General features: G+C 43.4%; 1 protein-coding gene and 1 long non-coding RNA gene across 2 annotated transcripts; both read right to left on the bottom strand.

Moving 5' to 3' along the window:
* Nucleotides 1-1661: 1661 nt before the first annotated feature.
* On the bottom strand, nucleotides 1662-2987 carry LOC140367153 (protein pop-1-like). The gene is made up of 4 exons (XM_072453504.1): nucleotides 2950-2987; nucleotides 2737-2884; nucleotides 2195-2302; nucleotides 1662-2069 (listed from the first exon to the last, which is right to left on the bottom strand). The coding sequence occupies exons 1-4, from the start codon at nucleotides 2985-2987 to the stop codon at nucleotides 1662-1664; spliced, it is 702 nt and encodes a 233-aa protein (XP_072309605.1).
* A 38-nt stretch (nucleotides 2988-3025) lies between these two features.
* LOC140368409 (uncharacterized) lies at nucleotides 3026-10063 on the bottom strand. The gene is made up of 4 exons (XR_011928159.1): nucleotides 9880-10063; nucleotides 9570-9720; nucleotides 4900-5057; nucleotides 3026-3092 (listed from the first exon to the last, which is right to left on the bottom strand). It is a non-coding gene; the product is annotated as an uncharacterized lncRNA (long non-coding RNA).
* Between the last annotated feature and the right edge of the window lie 10440 nt (nucleotides 10064-20503).

Raw genomic sequence — 20503 nt, 5'->3', positions numbered from 1 at the left:
GGTCCTGACCTGAACATTTTGGGAACCCTGCTCTGGTCATCTACACTTTACGTAATCAACAATCTGCCAAATGCCTATCATTCTGCAACATGTCAAATGACAACTTCATCCATCTTCATGCAAAACATCAAAAGTATTTAGGCTACTTGGATGGGTAATACAGGTAACAACACTAATCAATTATGTTATACCTGGCTGTCGATACATGCGTTCACGGTGACGTCATACAGCCGGGACTTCCCCATAGCAGCCATTTTAAAAGGGGCACGCGATATATAAAAACCAACACGACTGCATCCTTTTCTACGGCATAACGAGCTACGAATACATTGATTCTTTAGACGATAACGGCAAACTAAGGTACACGACAAAGTTATCATTTCTTGGTTAGTCAACAGAGCAATGTCCTAACAGAAAGCAGGTTTTTGGCATTTTGGCCTCATATTTCCTGGATTTCGTATGTAGTAGACGTGCTGTTGTGCCCCTTTCAAAATGGCGGACTCGGTTGCCACTGCACATGTTCCCGGATGTGCGAACGCATGTATACATTTCATTCCCTTGCTTTCATCTGTAGCATTTCTTACGTTCTATAGATTTTCAGGCATAAACATTCCAAGACGACGCTTCTGAGTAGATCCCTGGTGGTCATTAGTTCCATGATTTGTTCTGTTATTTAAACCCATGCATCCATAGTTTTACGACTGCAGCTTGTTCGCGGTTTATGATGAGTTTAAATTAAAGACAACTGAAGAATTTTAAACTGAAAAAACGTTAATGAACCAAAAAAAGGGTGCAAGTTGTAGGCCCCCGTCAGCTGAACATTGCGCTCTATGGAAAAAAAAAAATTCTGGGTTGTTCAATTTTTTTTTGCTGCAGTACGAATGGACTGGCCACTGGGGCCGTTAGCGAATAGATCCATGGCTGTTCCAGATGGCAGGTCTGCTCTTTTCAACAGGATGCAGTTTGTACCACGAGCAGCCCACCACAATAAAATAACTCTCAATATGTTTTTTATTTTTTTATTGTGTGTTGGTAGGCATGGCTGTCTTAACTAACCCCCAGGCTTCCCTTTAAGTAGAAAAAGATTCAGTTGTAGTAATCTGGACACGTTTCGAACAAAAGTGATTTTCAATCTGTAGATATATTCTGAGAACTCGGATATTTATCCTACTCTGGTCTTATACTATGTCTGACTTAAATCTGAAAGTTAAGACCAACTTATAGTTATGACCAGTACACCAGGAGGACTTAAGCCCTCTGTGTGACTTTTACACCCAGTATGGAGCAGTAACAAGCTAGACCTGCCCACCGGGTCGTGACCTTCTGATAATAGCTTGTCTTATTTATCTGTTGGTTTACACTGACTCTTGGATGAAAGTCAAACTTGTTTGGATGACTACACCCAAATCTTTTTCTATGATGGAACACTCCTTGACGAATGGGGGATTACACCAACTTCAAGTGGACATACATTTTTATTTTTTTTAATAACAATTCAATAAAAATGAATGAGTTTTATAAGTGTTTTTATCTGTTTTTTATTATTTACTTCTGTGCCTACTTTGTGTTGCAACACTGGAATTTCCCCATTGTGGGACAAATATTATCTTATCTTATCTTAGTATCCTAAGTGTGACAAAACCGGGTAGCCAAGGGAAGCCTCAGGCTGAAGATGCAGTCTGGTCCAAAAGACGCTGGATAGCTGCCTGGACTTCAGGAGCCATGTTGCGAAAGACCTTATAGGGGTTGCACTGAATGGGGATGCCGTTGATGGTAACAGACTCCACAGGAAGTTCCTGGACCAGGTCATCAGGAGCCAGGTCCTCAGAAAGGTCCTGGAAGGGAGAGACCGATGTGGGAAGAACCTCAATAGACACCTGGTTTTCATGAGCCTGGTTCAGAAAGTTCTCAAGGGGCATGATCACGACCGGGACGCCATTGATGATACTAGTCTCCACGAGAAGTTTCTGGAAAGGCTTCTGATTGTTCTGGCTGCTACAACCCTGGCAAGAATGCTGGTTTGGAGGAACTGGAATCTGGTCAGTGTTCCACTTCTTGGTCTTTCTGCCCTGAAATGAATTTGGCATGATCAAATGTTTTTAAAAGTATTAAAGTATCTAATACTAGCCACACACCGAGCATAAAGCATAGCATTTAAAGCATAGGTTGTGTGTTGGTGTATAGAAGCACTTACAATGTTGTCTTTGGGGGACCATCCAGGGTACTTGGCCTCGTGAGCCCTTCTCGCTCTGCGAGCCTTTTCAAAGTATGGAGCCTGCTGCTGCTCTGACATCTCCTTCCACTGGAGACAAAGACACATGTTTACTAGTGTTCCAGAGAATCACAAATCAGTTACATTTGTATCACAATTATTTTGGTCCAAATATAATGGTTCAAATTTGAGATGGATAATGTCAAAAGGTTTGGAAGCAATTCAAAACATGAATGAAAGTAAATCCTGTTAAACATCTGAACAGGTGGCAACCCATTTAAAGTCCATTCAACCATCAGTCTTTAGTGACAAAGACACTTTAAATGACATTACTCATTCACTTGATGATGTGCTGTGTGAGTGTGGGAGGAGTCAGTCACTCTTACACCACATTTGCATATCCTGCCAAAGGACACAACATTATGCAATAGTTAAAACTGGTATCTACCCACTAACCTTCCAATAATAAAACCACTTTACCATGTGAGCTGGTCCTGGTCTGGTATTCAGCGTGTCACACTCACCCTTTGCCCGAGCACCGTGTTGACTTTAATAGCATTTGTGATGTGGAGCTCTTGAGCCACTTTCTGACTCTGCTCAGCTCTGAACAACATGAAGGAATTGAGAGGCTTTTTAATGTATGGTTTGTCCTTGTCAATGCCCTTCTTCTTCCTACAAAAACAAGACATTATATTAGAATTATGTGAAGGGGACTTATGTTAGGGCTAAACACTGACTCGTCATAATAATAACTTTGTAATGTATTGTGCAGCATTAGTTAAGATATAATTACAATATTAGTATTTTCTTTTACCTTGAAACTGCATGGTCAGTGGCAGAGGTGGGCGGTGCTGCATAAGTGTGTGGCTCTTGTCTGTTGCTGCAGCAGATACAAATATACATATATACATTAGAACAGGCTGCTATGGAACAATTCAATTCAATATATTTTTGTAATGCCCAAAACCACATCAGCAGGTCTTTGCCTCGGAGGGCGACAGAGAAAACCAGATTAAACAATGTTCATAGGGACTTGGCAAAGTCCCTGCATCCTGTGTCCTTAGACAAATGTCCCAAAATCCCCCGTCCTTAGACACTCCGCCCCAGCAGTTTGGTGTGAAGATATGTCTTTAGTACTTACAATGTGCCCAAGTGACTCTGTTACCCCAAGTTTTAAAACTTCAGTACCTAATTATCAATATTTGCATGGTTTATAGGAATTTGCTGTGGTTGCTCCCAAACTAAGAAACAGTTTACCCCTGCAAATCAGAGCATCTCCATCACAAGTCTTTTAAATCTGCTCTAAACATTTTGCATTGAAGTTGTCTTACAACTGTCTCCAAAATTCCCCAAAGTAAAACATGATCACATTTTTTACCCATTACAGCTTCTGCAAGTATTATTTTGGCCAGTGCACTTGTTTATTGAGTGACTGTTGTTTAATGACGTTTGTCTGCCAACGGAAAAGATGCATTTACCGCCACCTTCTGTACTTGAACTTTCTCAAAGTATGTTTTACGCACTGCCTTACTTGCATTTACCAGTAGATGGCACCGACACTCTTAACTCTATAATCTTCCAATTAATCCTGTGTTATATAAGTAAGCAACCATAGCCTGACATGATCCTTGTGACTGGATTGTAAAAAGATTCAGCAGATTGAATTCCTGGTTATTATTTTGAAACGATAAAACTAATTTAGTTCTCTCTTCCATATGCCGTACTGCGAATCAGCACATGCTCAACAGTTTCTGGCTCCACAGAAACTACACAAACCGGTAGGATGTTTGCCCACTCAGCGCCCAATTGAGTCCAGTGTGGCCCATTCTCATGCAAGCAAAGGCTCTGTCTTCCTCCCGTGTTCCTGATCATGGATCTGCATGAACCAACACTACTTTGTATCAGATACAGATGGCGACTAGTATCACAAAGATTCCAATAATCCTTCCTAAGTTTATACACATGACTCTTAATAATAGGCTTGATTTCAGATGTATTTATTTCCACCAACATATGGCCGTTTAAGGGGAATTTTAGCCAGCGAATCAGCCATTTCATTACCATCCACTCCAACATGGGCAGGAACCCAAATGAAGGATATGCTCTCATCTTTCCTGGACAGAGAGAGTATCAAATATAAGATGTTGTGTCACTTTTAATGGCAGTTGGTAGCCAACTGATAAGGTGCATTTACAGGACAGGAGTTTACTACTTCATCTTCTCTCTCTCTCTCTTCTTCTTCTTTTCGCTCTCTCTTTCCCTCTCATTTTTTTTGTACATAAAATGTACAACTACAATAGGTGCACCAAAATTTACCTGTGCCATTGCACAGCATCTAGTTTCAATCTGAGACCGAATTTAACTTTACAAAAATGATAATTGCTATGTTCCCGTACTCCAAACAACCTTCTCACCTTTGTTTTACATTATTTGATCAATATTTATGTGCAAAATTATGTTAAACTATGGCTACAATCTCGTACCTTAAAAAAACTGTAAATCAAAGCAAACATGAAGATATGTCTAGAATCTATTAAAATATGACCAAAACTGGAAATCAAAGTAAACTATGAAGATTATGTCTTAAATCTACTAAAATAGGACCAAAACTGGATTAAAAAGAGAGTTTGAGTCGTGTGTGATACAAAAGGATGTACAGAAATCCAGTGCTTAAAAGGACTACTCACCAGGTATGCTCAGCGAGAACAGGTGTTTTTAAGGTTTTGGGGGCTTTAAATAGAGTTTTGTTAGAACGTTGAGAAAAGTACTTGGCCTCGTGATCCCTTTTCTCTCTGTGAGCCTGTTCATAGTATGGAGCCTGCTCATCTTCAGACATCATCTTCCACTGGAGACAAACAAGACACACAAGACACATGTTTACTATAGGGTTCCAGAGGATGTAATATCTAGAATCATGAATCAGTTTAGTTTGTATCATGGTTATTGTGGTCCTAATATAAAGGTATATAAAGAGGATATAAAGAGGATAATTATAAAAGGTTTAGAAGAAACAATGTTTTAAATGTAATCTACAAAAATATTCACACAAATCCTATTAAACATCTGGACAAGTGACATCCCTTTTAAAGTTCATTTAACCATCAGTCTCATGTTGCTTTTTAGACACCCAAAGTTCACTTTAAATGTCATTATTCATTCACTCTAAACTTGATGACTGCTGAGTGAGTGTGGAAGGGGTCACCCGCCACATGTGTGCAAAGTGGGTGAAATATACTGTCCAAGGACACAACATTATGCAATAGTCCAATAGTCCACTATGATCTTCTCACTAACCTTCCGATAATAAAACCACTCTACCATATGACTCAGTTTCCCAGTGTTCTCTCTGTAAATGACCTGAGTTAGTCCTGAACTAGTATTTAGGGCCATATTTTTCCCCAGGAGTTAGCGTTATTGGGATCCCTTTCCAGGGTCGGTTCCTTGCCAACCTCAACGCTGGCGTAAAAAGGCCGGGCTTGGGCACTGGAGTGGGGTGGTGCCAGTTTATATATGGTAAAAGTGTTTGATCCAATGACCTGTGTGTGCGATGTTTGCAATCATGCCTCATACACATCCTCTCCTTGAACCGACACCTTAACGTGGTGGAGGGGTTTGAGTGCCCGAATGATCCCGGGAGCTATGTTGTCCGGGGCTTCATGCCCCTGGTAGGGTCTCCCAAGGCAAACAGGTCCTAGGTGACGGGTCAGACAAAGATCGGTTCAGAAGCCTCTTATGACGACGACACGAACAAGGCCGTTTACGTCGCCCGGATCGGCGTCACCGGGGCCCCATCCTGGAGCCAAGCCTGGGATGGGTGCTCCATGGCGAGCGCCTGGTGGCCGGGTCTTACCCCACGGGGCCCGGCCGGGCACAGCCCGAAAGAGCGACGTGGGGCCGCCCTCCCGTGGGCCCACCACCCGCAGGAGGATCCATAAGGGGCCGGTGCAGAGAGATCTGGGCGGCAGTCGACGGCAGGGGCCTCGGCGACCAGATCTCCAGACACAGAGACTAACTCTGGGGACATGGAATGTCACCTCGCTGGGGGGGAAAGAGCCTGAGCTTGTGCGGGAGGTTGAGCGATACCGACTAGATATAGTCGGCCTCACCTCCACGCACAGTTTGGGCTCTGGAACCCATCTCCTCGAGAGGGGCTGGACGCTCCACTTCTCTGGTGTTGCCCGCGGGGAGAGGCGGCGGGCTGGTGTGGGCTTGCTGATAGCCCCTCAGCTCAGCCGCCACGTGTTGGAGTTTACCCCGGTGAACGAGAGGGTCGCGTCCCTCCGCCTTCGGGTGGGGGACAGGTCTCTCACTGTTGTGGCGGCCTACGGGCCGAACAGCAGTGCAGAGTACCCGGCCTTCTTGGAGTCCTTGGGAGGGGTACTGGACAGTGCACCGACCGGGGACTCCGTTGTTCTACTGGGGGACTTCAACGCCCACGTGGGCAATGACAGTGACACCTGGAGAGGGGTGATCGGGAAGAACGGCTTCCCCGATCTGAACCCGAGCGGTGTTCAGTTATTGGACTTCTGTGCTAGCCACGGATTGTCCATAACGAACACCATGTTCAAGCACAAGGGTGTCCATCAGTGCACATGGCACCAGGTCATCCTAGGCCGGAGGTCAATGATCGACTTTGTTGTCGTGTCATCTGACCTCCGGCCGCGTGTCTTGGACACTCGGGTGAAGAGAGGGGCAGAGTTGTCAACCGATCACCACCTGGTGGTGAGTTGGATCCGCTGGCGGAGGAGGAAGCCGGACAGACTTGGCAGACCCAAGCGCATTGTGAGGGTCTGTTGGGAACGTCTAGTGGAGCCCTCTGTCAGTAGGGTATTCAACTCGCACCTCCGGGAGAGCTTCTCCCATGTCCCGGGGGAGGTTGGGGACATTGAGTCCGAGTGGACCATGTTCTCCGCCTCGATTGTTGATGCGGCTGCTCGGAGTTGTGGTCGCAAGGTCTCCGGTGCCTGTCGTGGCGGCAACCCCCGAACCCGGTGGTGGACACCGGAAGTAAGGGATGCCGTCAGACTGAAGAAGGAGGCCTATCAGGCCACTCTGGCCTGTAGGTCTCCGGAGGTCATCGACGGGTATCGGCAGGCCAAGCGAGCCGCGGCTCGTGCTGTCGCAGAGGCAAAAACCCGGGCCTGGGAGGAGTTCGGGGAGGCCATGGAGGAGGACTATCGGTCGGCACCAAAGAAATTCTGGCAAACCGTCCGGCGCCTCAGGAGGGGGAAGCAGTGTCTCACCAACACCGTTTACGGTGCGGGTGGAGGCCTGCTGACCTCAACTGGGGATGTCGTCGGACGGTGGAAGGAATACTTTGAGGATCTCCTTAATCCCTCAGTCACGTCTTCCGAAGAGGAAGTAGAAACCGGGGACTCGGAGGCTGGCTCATCCATCACCCGAGCTGAAGTCACTGAGGTTGTTCGCAAACTCCTCGGTGGCAGGGCTCCGGGGGTGGATGAGATCCGCCCTGAGTACCTAAAGTATCTGGATGTTGTAGGACTGTCTTGGTTGACACGTCTCTGCAACATCGCGTGGCGTTCGGGGACCGTGCCTCTGGACTGGCAGACCGGGGTGGTGGTCCCTCTGTTCAAGAAGGGGGACCGGAGGGTGTGTTCCAACTACAGAGGGATCACACTCCTCAGCCTCCCGGGTAAGGTCTATTCCAAGGTACTGGAGAGGAGAATCCGACCGATAGTCGAACCTCGGATTCAGGAGGAGCAGAGTGGTTTTCGTCCCGGTCGTGGAACACTGGACCAGCTCTATACCCTCCATCGGGTGCTCGAGGGCTCATGGGAGTTTGCCCAACCAGTCCACATGTGCTTTGAGGATCTGGATAAGGCTTTCGACTGTGTCCCTCGGGGTGTCCTTTGGGGGGTGCTCCGGGAGTACGGGGTCCGGGGCCCTTTGCTCAGGGCTGTCCGGTCCCTGTATGACCGGAGCAGGAGCTGTGTTCACATTGCCGGCAGTATGTCAGACCTGTTCCCAGTGCATGTTGGACTCCGCCAGGGCTGCCCTTTGTCACCGGTTCTGTTCATAATTTTTATGGACAGAATTTCTAGGCGCAGTCAGGGGTCGGAGGGTGTCCGGTTTGGGGACCACAGGATCTCATCTCTGCTGTTTGCAGACGATGTTGTCCTGATGGCTCCATCAAACCCGGACCTGCAACATGCACTGGGACGGTTTGCAGCCGAGTGTGAAGCGGCTGGGATGAGAATCAGCACCTCCAAATCCGAGGCCATGGTTCTCGACCGGAAAAAGGTGGCTTGCCCTCTCCAGGTGGGTGGGGTGTCCTTGCCCCAAGTGGAGGAGTTCAAGTATCTCGGGGTCTTGTTCACGAGTGAGGGAAGGATGGAGCGTGAGATCGACAGGCGGATCGGTGCAGCGGCTGCAGTGATGCAGTCGCTGCATCGGACCGTTGTGGTAAAGAGGGAGCTGAGCCGAAAGGCAAAGCTCTCTATTTACCGGTCGGTCTACGTTCCTGCCCTCACCTATGGTCATGAGCTTTGGGTAGTGACCGAAAGAACAAGATCGCGGATACAAGCGGTCGAAATGAGTTTCCTCCGCCGTGTGGCTGGGCGCTCCATTAGAGATAAGGTGAGGAGCTCGGCCACACGGGGGGAGCTCGGAGTAGAGCCGCTGCTCCTCCACGTCGAGAGGAGCCAGCTGAGGTGGCTCGGGCATCTGTTTCGGATGCCTCCTGGGCGCCTCCCTTGGGAAGTGTTTCAGGCATGTCCCACCGGGAAGAGGCCCCGGGGAAGACCCAGGACACGCTGGAGAGACTATGTCTCTCGGCTGGCCTGGGAACGCCTCGGGATCCCCCCGGAGGAGTTAGAGGAAGTGTCTGGGGAGAAGGAAGTCTGGGAGTTCCTGCTCAGACTGCTGCCCCCGCGACCCGGCCCCGGATAAAGCGGCAGAAGATGGATGGATGGCCTCATACACAATGACATTTTTTTGGGGGCCTGGCATTTATTTTTCAACAGAAGGGCTGCACCCCCGTGATCCCCTAAAACAGCTTTCACACTGCTGTAATGGACATTATTATCAAAGACAGCTCAGTTGACAGATTGTGGAGAGAAGGGACTTCGCAGACGTGTTCTCTGTATTCAAAATGATTCCTGTTTTATTACAATTGGTCACATATTTAGAGAGAAGAGAGCCAAACAAAGAACTTTCGATGCAGCAAAATGCAATGATACGAGTGGAGCGCTGACCTATGAGAAGCAGTCCAAACCTTATAACTCGTCAAACCTGCCCCACAATGAAATGAGAATTTCTTGTCCGGGCCCAACCTGTGGGTCAAAAGTGCCTTGTGCAAGACAGGCACAATACGGCCCATAGTCTCTGTCCCACTCACCCTCTGCCCTAGCTCCACGTTGACTTTAGTAGAGTTTGTGATTTGGAGCTCATTCATCACATTCATCCTCTGCGCAGCCCTGAACAACATGAAGGCATTGAGAGGCTTTTTAATGTGTGGTTGTTCCGCCGTGTCATTGTGCGTCCTCATCCTACAAATACAAGACACAATGTTAGAATGATCTGAAGGGACTTATGTTAGGGCTAAACACTGACTCGTCATAATAATAACTTTGTAATTTATTGTGCAGCCCTATTAGTTATGATATAATTCAATATTGAGAGCATGTTTGTGCATTTTTTAAATTTACCTTGAAACTGCATTGTCAGTAGCAGAGGTGGGCGGTGCTGCAAAATTGTGTAGGTCTTGTCTGTTGCTGCAGCAGATACAAATAGAAATATATTCATTAGTACAGGCTGCAATGGAACAACAGCAGTTTAGAGGATATATGTCTTTAGTACTTACAATGTGCCCAATTGACTCAACCTGCTGCCATTGATGAGATGATTGTCATTCGCCTCCAACATTGTTGTGATATTTGGCTACTGTGAAAGCATAAAAGCATAATTTATGTTTACGGAAACAAAATGTCAAATAATCTAAACCTGTTTTAACATCTCAGTACATAATTATCATTATTTGCATGGTGCTATTAACTCTATTACTCTTCCAATCAGAGTTACTCCTTCATTAGTATTTAAATCTGCTCCAAAGACATTTAGTTATCTTACCCTTGCCTGTCTCCAAAGTCCCGTAAATTAAAGCAAGATCACCTTTCCTTCTTTTGTTTTTTTTAATGGCGGCTTGCAGTCAACTGGAAAGGTGCATTTACCACCACCTACGTTAGTTGTACGTCTAACGATCACTTCTTCTTCCTTGGTGTTTTATGGCGGTTGGTATCCAAGTGTTAGATTACCACCACCTTTTGTAGTTCTATGTCTTACACTTTATTCTTTAGACTTTATACTTCAGACTTTATTCTTTAGACTTCTAACGATCTTCTTCTTCTATGGTGTTTTACCGCAAGACTTTATTCTTTAGACTTTATCCTTTAGACTTTATCCTTTAGACCTATGGTTGTTTTATGGCGGCTGGTACATAGTACTCGTGGTACTCATATGTATATATGACATAATAGAAGAGTGGTGGAATGTTAGTACTGTATGACATCATCATCATGGCCACTGTACAGACTATGGCCTTGCATTATGCAACACTTGGATGCCAACCGCCATAAAACAACAACAACAACAATAACAACAGTCACTCGCAATGGCGAGTATTCTTAATAAGATCTTTGTTTGATTCTTGCTATTCATGTTGGTATTCATTGGTCTTGTCGTTTGTAAGGGATTTATCGTCACATTTCTCAGTGTGGCAGAATGTTGGTGTTGTGTGACATCATCATCCTGCACAGTCACGGCCTCGTGCCTCGTGTAATGCAAGTCAAAGGAAACAGAGTCCAATGAATAAAGTCTAAAGAATAAAGTACACTTTGATACCAACCGCCATAAAACACCAAAGAAGGAGAAGAAGAAGAAGCGAACACATACTTTGAAGATGTACAACCACAGAAGACGTACAGCTACTGTGGGTGGTGATAGGTGCACCTTTTCAGTTGCCATCAAAAGCAGCACAACAACAACAACAACAAAGTATAAAGTCTAAAGAATAAAGTCTGGCGGTAATGTAACACTTGGATACCAGCCGCCATAAAACACCATAGAAGAAGAAGAAGAAGAAGGCTCGGGCCTTGAAGTCTAAAGAGTGAAGTCTAAAGATGAAGTCTAAATAATTAAGTCTCAAAGTCTTTTTTCTGCATATGTTGTCAAATTTGAGATTTTTCCCTATCTCTTAGAGCGGTGGAATGTTGGTGATTGGTGACATCATTGTCAGTGACATCACCGTTAAAGGCGGGGCATCATCCTCGCGGCAACTGTACAGGATATGGCCATGCCTATTTACCATATTTTAAGTTATGTGGGGCACCAGCCTCTATTAGGCATTTAACAATTCTATAAGCAAATATCTAAATTAATTAATGAATAATTCAAAAATGAATTTGCTTGTTAATCTGAACGGTATAAGAACGTAACCGTGACATTGACCCCTTTTCTGGAAATGAATGAACACTTTACCAAATGTGGTTTATGAAGATTTACTGACAAAAAATAATGAAACAGAAAAATATGAATGTGGAATATGCAAATTAGTCATTATCAGATGGAGGCAGGCGATACGATTGCTCTAAATCTAGTAGTGTGTTAGAGTTCTTATCAGCCAAACTGTGAAATATGTGCATTTATACGACCAGAAGCTAGGGCTGCGTGATCCAGCCAATTTGGGCCTGTGTCCTCTAAGGTTCACTCAGGGGTCACGCTGGCAAAGGTATTGCCACTTGGTCTGGAGCTCTGGCTCTGACACGTCAAGCTGAAGAAGCACTGGATCCAAGGTCCAATTGATCAGCGTTTTCTTTGGCTCTGAGACATTTTCCTCAGATAACGAAAAGGCTGTTGCACTGATCCACCACTGTTGCTGATTTGAGTGTCCTGGATCCAGATTTTGTTGTAGACTTGAAAAGCAGCAAAAAGTCCTTTGCTTGAGTTTGCATGTTGCAGTTTAAAGCAAAAATCATGTCCAAAAACAGGCACAGAATTAGAGCGCAAAGTTGACTTCCGCAGGCATGTCTCTCTTTGGAGTATTATTTAAGATAAGATAAGATATTCCTTTATTGTCCCCTATGTTAGCTCAGCATTGCTAGGCTAGGGCAGAGCCCTTTTCCAGGTCCTTCCTCATTGAAGACCTTGCTGGAACAAGTTCAAGTTTTCTCTCTTTCGCTCTCTGATTGACCCCGCTGAGTCTGAGGACTGAGGACAGATCAGAGATTAGGTCTGGAATATAACCAACGCAGCCATTGTTTTAACATTAGGCCACATATTTACACAGCTAAAGATGTTCATAAGACTAGTCATAAAACAGTTAAATTGACAGTAAATTCATCTTATGGGCAAAGTCTGCAATCAGATGACTGTTTACTAAAACTACATAGTCTTTAGCTGAGTTTTAGCTTCTGTCTTGGGGGTGAAAATGGCAGAGTTAATTTTAATTCAATTTCAAATTGAAAGCAGTTAATTTAGGAAAAAGTGTTTCCAACGTACAGAGCATAGAGCTTCTTCTTGTGCCAGAGACATCATAAATCCCTGGGTGGCTGTGGTGAGCTGTCTAGCAACAAAGAGCTGAATGTTTGGCATTTCCTGTCACGATGGCAACATACGGAGGATGTCATCTGCAGGTCACTACCACTCCGCCCACAAACCAGGTTGGCACGACTTGGCACTGATGATTGCTGACCAATGAAGATGTCAGGAGTTGGCTTGGGTTTTATCCTAACTGTTTCACAATATTAGGCAAGGAAAGGCAAGTTTATTTGTAGAGCACATTTCATTTCACAAGGCAATTCAAAGTGCTACACACAGCAGGAAAAATGCATTAAAATCACTAAGAAATTACAGAAATCACAAAACAGTTTAAGAAATAAAAGAGAAGAGTCCAAAGAAAAATCCTTTCAGTCATATGCACAGCTAAACAAACTGTTTTTAGCTTAGATTTGAACATTGTCAGAGTAGAAGCCTGTCTCACATCTTCAGGAAAACTGTTCCAGAATTTAGCTGCATAAAACTGAAACGCATAATCCCCATGTTTAGTCCTGACTCTGGCACCAGCAGGAGGCCGGTCCATGTTTAGTCCTGACTCTGGGCACCAGCAGGAGGCCGGTCCATGTTTAGTCCTGACTCTGGCACCGGCAGGAGGCCGGTCCATGTTTAGTCCTGACTCTGGCACCAGCAGGAGGCCGGTCCATGTTTAGTCCTGACTCTGGGCACCAGCAGGAGGCCGGTCCATGTTGAGTCCTGACTCTGGGCACCAGCAGGAGGCCGGTCCTTGAGGTCCTCAGAGTCCGAGATGGTTCATATGGCACTAACATATCCAAGATGTACTTTGGTGCTAGGCCATGGAGAGACTTGTACACAAGCAGAGCTGCTTTAAAGTCTATTCTCTGAGCCACAGGAACCAGTGCAGAGACCTGAGAACAGGACTAATGTGATGGTACTTCCTGGTTCTAGTCAGGACCAGAGCAGCAGCGTTCTGGATGTACTGCAGCTGTTTTACAGCTCGTTTGGAGAGACCAGTGAGCAGGCCGTTAGAGTAGTCTAATCTACTGGAGACAAACGCATGGACAAGTCTCTCCAAATCTGGTTTAGACACTATACTTTTTTGGCAATATTTTTTAGATGGTAAAAAGCTGCTGATGTTATTTATTTGACGTGGCTGTTAAAGTTCAAGTCTGAATCCATTATCACCCCCAGATTTCTAACTTGATTTGTAGGTTTTAGAGCGAGACTCTGGAGGTGACCGCTAACACTTTCTCTTTGTTTCTGTGGCCAAAAACGATTATTTCAGTCTTGTTTGAGTTCAGCTGGAGAAAACTGATCTGTTGGATGCAGTGACAGAGTGAATCCACTGGTCCATTTGTAGGGGCTTTTGTAGCCGGGGGAGACCTGGTTTGGGACCAGGTAAAAGGCAAGGTGGTGGGGCTTTTGTTGGTGTAGTCGGCTGGTGCGGGGAAGAGTTGAAGTATTGACATAGCCCTTGATCTTATTGGGCGTGAGTGGAGCCATCTTAAGGCCTGATTTGATCAGACATTCAAGATGGCTGGGAAGGCCCCTGGGTGAAGGTGGAGATGAGAAGGAGAATGAGGGTTCTGTAGTGGGAGTAGATGTTGTAGGAGGAACCCAGGGCTGGTCTGAAGGCAGGGCGATGACGGGGATGTTGTCGAGTCACAGATGGGTCCAAGGCCTTTGAGGATTGTCGTGGTGCTGTTGCTTATGAGTCCTTCGCTGGAGGCGGTGGACGTGATTGTGGAGCAAATAGAGCTGAATCCTTCTCTGGTGGTGGTGGAGCGGCTGCTGATGAATCCTTTTGTGGAGGCTGTGGTTGTGGTGCTGTTGATGCTGAAACATTGGCTCGGTCTCTGGCTGATGGAGCAGGAATTCTTCTCTCATTCCTCTCTTCTCTTAACTATCTGCTCAGAACCTTGGCCAGGCCCAGTCCAATGCCTCAGAGCTTGGAGCAGGTTTTCTGTCAGCACCCTCACTCCACCTCTGCATAGGTGGGGGCCATTTCTCTTAAACAGGCCCTCTGGTTTCTAGAATAGATAGAAGTTCTCAATATAGTGCAGTCCTCTAGGTGCACACTCTTTGGACAGCCATGTGTTCAGCTGAAGCAGCCGGCTAAACTTGTTTATCCTCCTGTCGATGTTTGGAAGAGGTCCACTTATGAATGTTTTGATTTCCACTTTATCAAGCATGTCGAATAACTTCAAGAAGTCTTTTTTCAAAACTTCAGTCTGTTCTCACCACATGTCCACTGCACTCACGTGCACAATCAACTGTTTAAATCCTCAATGTTTGGCCAAAATATTTGGAAGGAGTGACGTTATCTCAGACACTGACACTGGGAAAAGAATGTGTGTTGATCTTTTCATGCAAAATCTCTGTGACCTTGAGGTGTAGCACAGATTCTCCCTCTGTCTGCTGCATTTTGGCCACGTCATGTATTAGATTTTTCCTTTGTTCATTTAATTCCGTCTCTGAAAGTGGTAAAAATCTGTAAGCTGTATCTTAGGTGACTTTACGTTATCTTTGTATCGTTTAGGCTTTGCACCAGGATACAGCCTGGTTTTTAGACAGTTTTGGAAACGACACAGAGTCACTACGGTTTAGGTTGAAAGTAGCTGTTTTTCTTGTAAAAAACGTGGACTTCTTACCACGAGATGACACAGACATTGTATCTTGGAGTCCTTTTTCAGATTCCAAAAGAAATATCCGTGTTTTCAGCTCATTAATTTCTTGTTGATATTTCTGACAGCGTTCACAGTTTTTTTCCTTTCTTCTCCCAGACATGTTGCTGGCTCGTCAGATATGTCGTTAAAACTGTAAAAATGTTCTTAAAAATTCTTGGTTTACTTGAAAAGTCATAAGCAAAAATGTTCGGAAAACAAAAACTGATTAAAATCCAAAATAAATCAGGAAAGCAGCGATAGCAAGCTGGAGCGAGCAAGAAAGCTAAAATGTGCCTAAACTAAAAGCTTAGGTGTACACAGACTAATGTTGATTAGTCTTTAAGTGATTAAATACATTTAATAAATTAAAATGTGGTGTAGAAATTCCATCTAAACTGCCTGTCTTTGGAGGTGGTAGCTAATGCTATGCTACTGGCTGAAAGCTAATTGATAAAGCCTAGAAGCTAAGTTAATTGCTATTGGCGGTGGCTATTTGAACTGCACTGACTTTTTGCACATCTGTAAATTCAACCGTAAATGTTATGTATATAGAAAGCCTACTTTTGTTTTATTTTCTATCCTATAGTACAGGGGTGTCAAACTCATTTGGGCCGCGGGCCGAATTTCGACGCTCAGGCTGGGTCGCGGGCCGAACATAACGTAAAACATAAAACTATTAAAAATATAAGAAATAAATAGCTTTATATAGCCTACGCTGTTTTGAAGCGATTATTGGATCGATAAAAAAAATTACAAAACGTTTGTTCTCATAAACTGAAATGCATTTAGAAAAACAAGTGTAATTTCAACAACACTGCTTCAGTTTAAGTGCATCACAACTTCAGGGTTGATCTACAGTTCTACACAGAGAAAACGTTTGACTTTATAACAAAATAAACTTCTCAAGATCTAAAAAACCTTTTAAATGTACTAACTAACATTTCCACGTCTGTGTAGTTCTCTGTACACCTGAACTGACACTAAACTTCTGCTCAAAAGTGCTTAAAGTGCACTTCTCCCTCGGCAGCTCACACAGCAGTGCAGCAGAGCCCCGTGTGGGAGGGGCGGCCACCGGCGGCATTGTGGGACGCGTAGTTATAGCGATAAAAACGGTTACGGATTTAACTACGGTTCTATGAATCGATTTTAAAATATATATATATATATATATATATATATATATATATATATATATATATATATATATATATATATTTTATATAAATTTGAAATGTTCGGCGGGCCAGATTAAAACGTCTGGCGGACCAGAGTTTGACACCTATGCTATAGTAGATTTAAATTGTTTTATTTATTTTTAATATAGGTTGTTTTATCATTGTTCATTATTTTATGTTGCACCGAATCACCAAAGCAAGTTCCTATGTTTGTGAATTCTGTTCATTGGCATTGGCAATAAACCTTTTCTGATTCTGATTCTGAAGAAGTTGTGGCTATGCACATCAAAAAAGGGGAATATGAATAAATCAGATTTGAAATTCATAATTTTCGGATAGCTGTTGAGTAATTTACTCAGGCAGTCTTATCAAAACAAAGAGTTGAAGTTGAAGACTATGCCTATGAAAGTTAAGATTTGTATCAATACTAAAATAATTTGCCAAAAATTTGTAAGAAAAAATGTGTGTGCAAAATCTGAACATTGATTAACTACTGACTGTATTGAACTCTGTAGTTTAGAGTTTGGTTGCAGTCACATTGAAAACAATAACAAAAGTGTGCATAGAAATTAGTTTAGAAAAGGTTTAGAAAAGTTAGTCGAAGTTAATGCTCTTCCCTGAGGTAAAAGAAGGGATTGTTGTTTCAGCAGCTAAGCATTGCTTGTGGAGACACTGAAGGGTTTGTGGGTTTAAATTCTGTCACAAGATTGACTAACCCAATGTTGTGTCTATTTGCAAAACAGAAACTGTATTTCTCATGTTTATTTACAAGAGGGCATTTTGAGCACTAATAAAATCCATTGTTCTGGACTTAAATTGGTCTGTTTTAGGTTTTGGGGACAGTTATTAAATCTAACCTTTTTACCTGGCATAATACTATCTTGGTGGTTTTGTTTAGGCAAGTATTTGTTTTTTCTGCATTTGTAGATTTTTCTTGTTGTTTTCAGTCAAATATTTGGGTTTCATAACTTTTTTAGGCTACATGCTCTTTCGCATGTGAAAAGCAGGTTTCCTTGTGCCATGTTTTGCACCTTGGCAGGGAAAGAGACTGTGTCTGGAACACATACGAGCAGACACTGTAAGGCATGTGGGCGGAACCAAAGGCCAAACATGTGCATTAAGGAATGATCACGAGCAGTGTTTGTGTCAGCAATGATAAGGGAAGAAGAGTCAGACACAGGTAGGGCTGAGTTGTGTGTATAATCGGCCAACAGGGAAGAGAAGGATGGGGTGGAGGAGCGGTCAGAAGTGGTCACAGAGGCTGCTGAAGAAGAAGGGGATGGATGGGTGGAAGTACGCTGAACAGCTTAGGTTCTGAATTAAACTGAAAAGAGTAATAGCCGACACACTGCTGTTGGATAAACTTTAATTTTTAGATTAATTTTGTTTATCAGGTTGATACATTTTTCAAAATGTAATGCAGTGTAAGCAAAGCTTCTATTAGTCTATCCAGGTTTAACCTTCAATCTGCTTCATTTCAACCTAAAACATGTTCATAGTCAGCTGATAATGATACCAGCTGACTGACTGATCCTGATCTGGAGGCTATACATTTAACTGATTCCTTTGGGTGCAATATTGTGGAAGTGACATGACTTTAATGCCAAATGAAAGTAAAATGGTAATTGAAGACACACATATTTACGCTCAAGTTGAAAAGATTAGATGTGTTTTTGAAAAAAAAAAAAAAAAGTTTATTTGGCCTCTACAACAAATGAGTTATACTCTATAAAGATCACTGACAAATACAAAATGTAGATAGTTACCTACAAAACATCCAACATCACATTGCATTATGCCTTGAGGATGAGAGCAGTCTCAATCACATAATGTTATAAACTAAAAATGGGGATACTAGATAGTGTGGGGGGATGTTTGGACTGAAGGTTGTCCTGTTCTGCTGCTGGAACCCTCTGGAGCAGAGGAGACACATTCCTGTTACCAGCCTAAAAACATCACATGATCAGGAGAAGAATATGGACTGCAAATGCTGCATACCATAGTGACCAGGAGGATATGATGAAGAAGAGGGCTGAGGAAAGGAGCCAAGATGCAGGTGAGAGGATATGAGAGAACAGAGGAAATCTAGAGGGGAGCAGTGACAGTATGTTGAATTATAAATGCGTTGGACTCATAGTCGGAGTAGTGTGGGTGGTTCAGTGATGTGATGTGGCACACAACGTCATCCACATAATGTAATAAAGAGGAAGGGAGTCTGCTGCAGCTGTGCATGTGAATGTGCACAGTATGATAGGATATTGCATAATATAGATTACATAGACTTGATGATCAAGCTACAAGAAAATGTCATTTAGTCGACTTGATTGTAATGCTATATTATTATGATCTGAAAAGATTAATTTGGTCTTATTTTACTAATGTGCATTTTGTTTCATCTGTTTGCTTTCATGTTTGCATGTTTTTACTAATTATCTGAGATTATCTTCAGAAGAGCTACGTGACGTGTCTTGCTTGCTGATTTACGCCATCTCTGGCGTGGTTTTCCTTCCAGGAAAAGAATGCCGACAGCGCCCTCTGCAGTCCAACTTCTTTTAACCAGTATCCGAAGTATGAGAAAGCATACACGTTTACTGTACTACAGGCACGTTTTTGTGAATCAGCTGGCAATACATGTCAAAGGAACATGGTCTGATCTTGAGGAAATAAAAGTATATTAGTAAGTGTTGTAAATTATTATTGAATAATATTAATTGATTTAATTAACAGCGGTAGAAAATGGATGGATGGAAATCAAGAACATTCATGGTTGAGTTCTTCACACGGCCTCATGACTGTTATAGTTTCCATTTACATTTTAGCTTGATCAATTTGACTCAGTAAAAGTCTTGTCAATAGTCATTATGTGACTGAGCGCCGTAAATGCCGGACCATGTCGGCCTCGGTGAAACTGAGATAAACCCAAAAAAAGTTTTTTTTTTTCAAATGTGTGATTTTCATTTTTTTGCAGAATGTGCTAGTTGAAGTTATGAATAAGCCCCTGTGTGCTTCAGATAACACTATTGGTTGTCTTAAACGTATACATTAAGCTGTTAAAAATGTGGAGTTTTCGGGTCTTTTTCCTGCTCTCCTGGGGGGCGTCACCTTTTTCTAGCCAACGTGTTGTTTACATTTTCCACCAATCAGCTGTGATCCGCATGGCTACAGCTGCATGCTCCGTGTTTTCCTCTCATTACTCCAGACCGTCTGCAGAGCACAGTCTTCAGAGCTTACATTTCCTGGACTACATTGCAACGGAACTGTTTACTCAGGTACACTTTTACTTTACTCCTAAATTATTCCTTTAACGCTGTGTTTTAAGGCGGTCTCGTGATCACTTTAGAATCTTACTTGTCTGCTCCGGTGGAGCTAATGCTAAGCTAACATGTTGCTTCAGTGCACTCTGCAATACGGGCTTAATGTGACTACTTGCTGTTATCACCATGTTATCGGGTTATTTTCGCCGTGGCTTGGCCCGTGGGTTGTGTGGGTCGTGCTTTGTGTCTGTTTTATGGTGCTAAACCGGCTGTTAGCCCCACAGCCCGGAGCTAAAAGCAGCTATTCGGAGCTAAGTTGTAAGCTAAACTTTGCTATGTTATCGGGTTATTTTTCGGCGTTTTGTCTGTACAAATTATATACTTATGTAGTATTTCTTGACCCGTGGGTTGTGCTTTGTGTGTGTTTTATGGTGCTAAACCGGCTGTTATTAGAAATTATCTTTTTTAGTTTATGTCCAAATCTTAAACCAATCAACATTTTGTGTTCATGTATAGAACTAAAGTTTAAACTTATAACAGATGTTTGGTTCATGTACTTTCCACATTAATCTTATGATTTAAAGTATACATAGGCAATAAGGCATATGCTGCTAAAATGCTGGGATATATAATTTTTTTCATAAACAAAATAAACCTTTATTCATC

Source organism: Eucyclogobius newberryi, unplaced genomic scaffold, assembly GCF_026437365.1.
Source record: "Eucyclogobius newberryi isolate DKJ021-1_F unplaced genomic scaffold, fEucNew1.0.hap1 SCAF_2, whole genome shotgun sequence".
NCBI lineage: Eukaryota > Metazoa > Chordata > Actinopteri > Gobiiformes > Gobiidae > Eucyclogobius > Eucyclogobius newberryi.
The sequence above is the reverse complement of the archived record's forward strand: the minus strand, read 5'-3'. Positions and strand labels throughout refer to the sequence as shown.

Coding starts and splice junctions, on each gene's coding strand:
- LOC140367153 (XM_072453504.1), bottom strand. CDS start 2,987: ATGCTGCACAATACATTACAAAGTTATTATTATGACGA. Junction 2,885..2,949: donor CAAAGTTATTATTATGACGA/GTCAGTGTTTAG, acceptor TTGTTTTTGTAG/GAAGAAGAAGGGCATTGACA. Junction 2,070..2,194: donor GGTCCCCCAAAGACAACATT/GTAAGTGCTTCT, acceptor AATTCATTTCAG/GGCAGAAAGACCAAGAAGTG.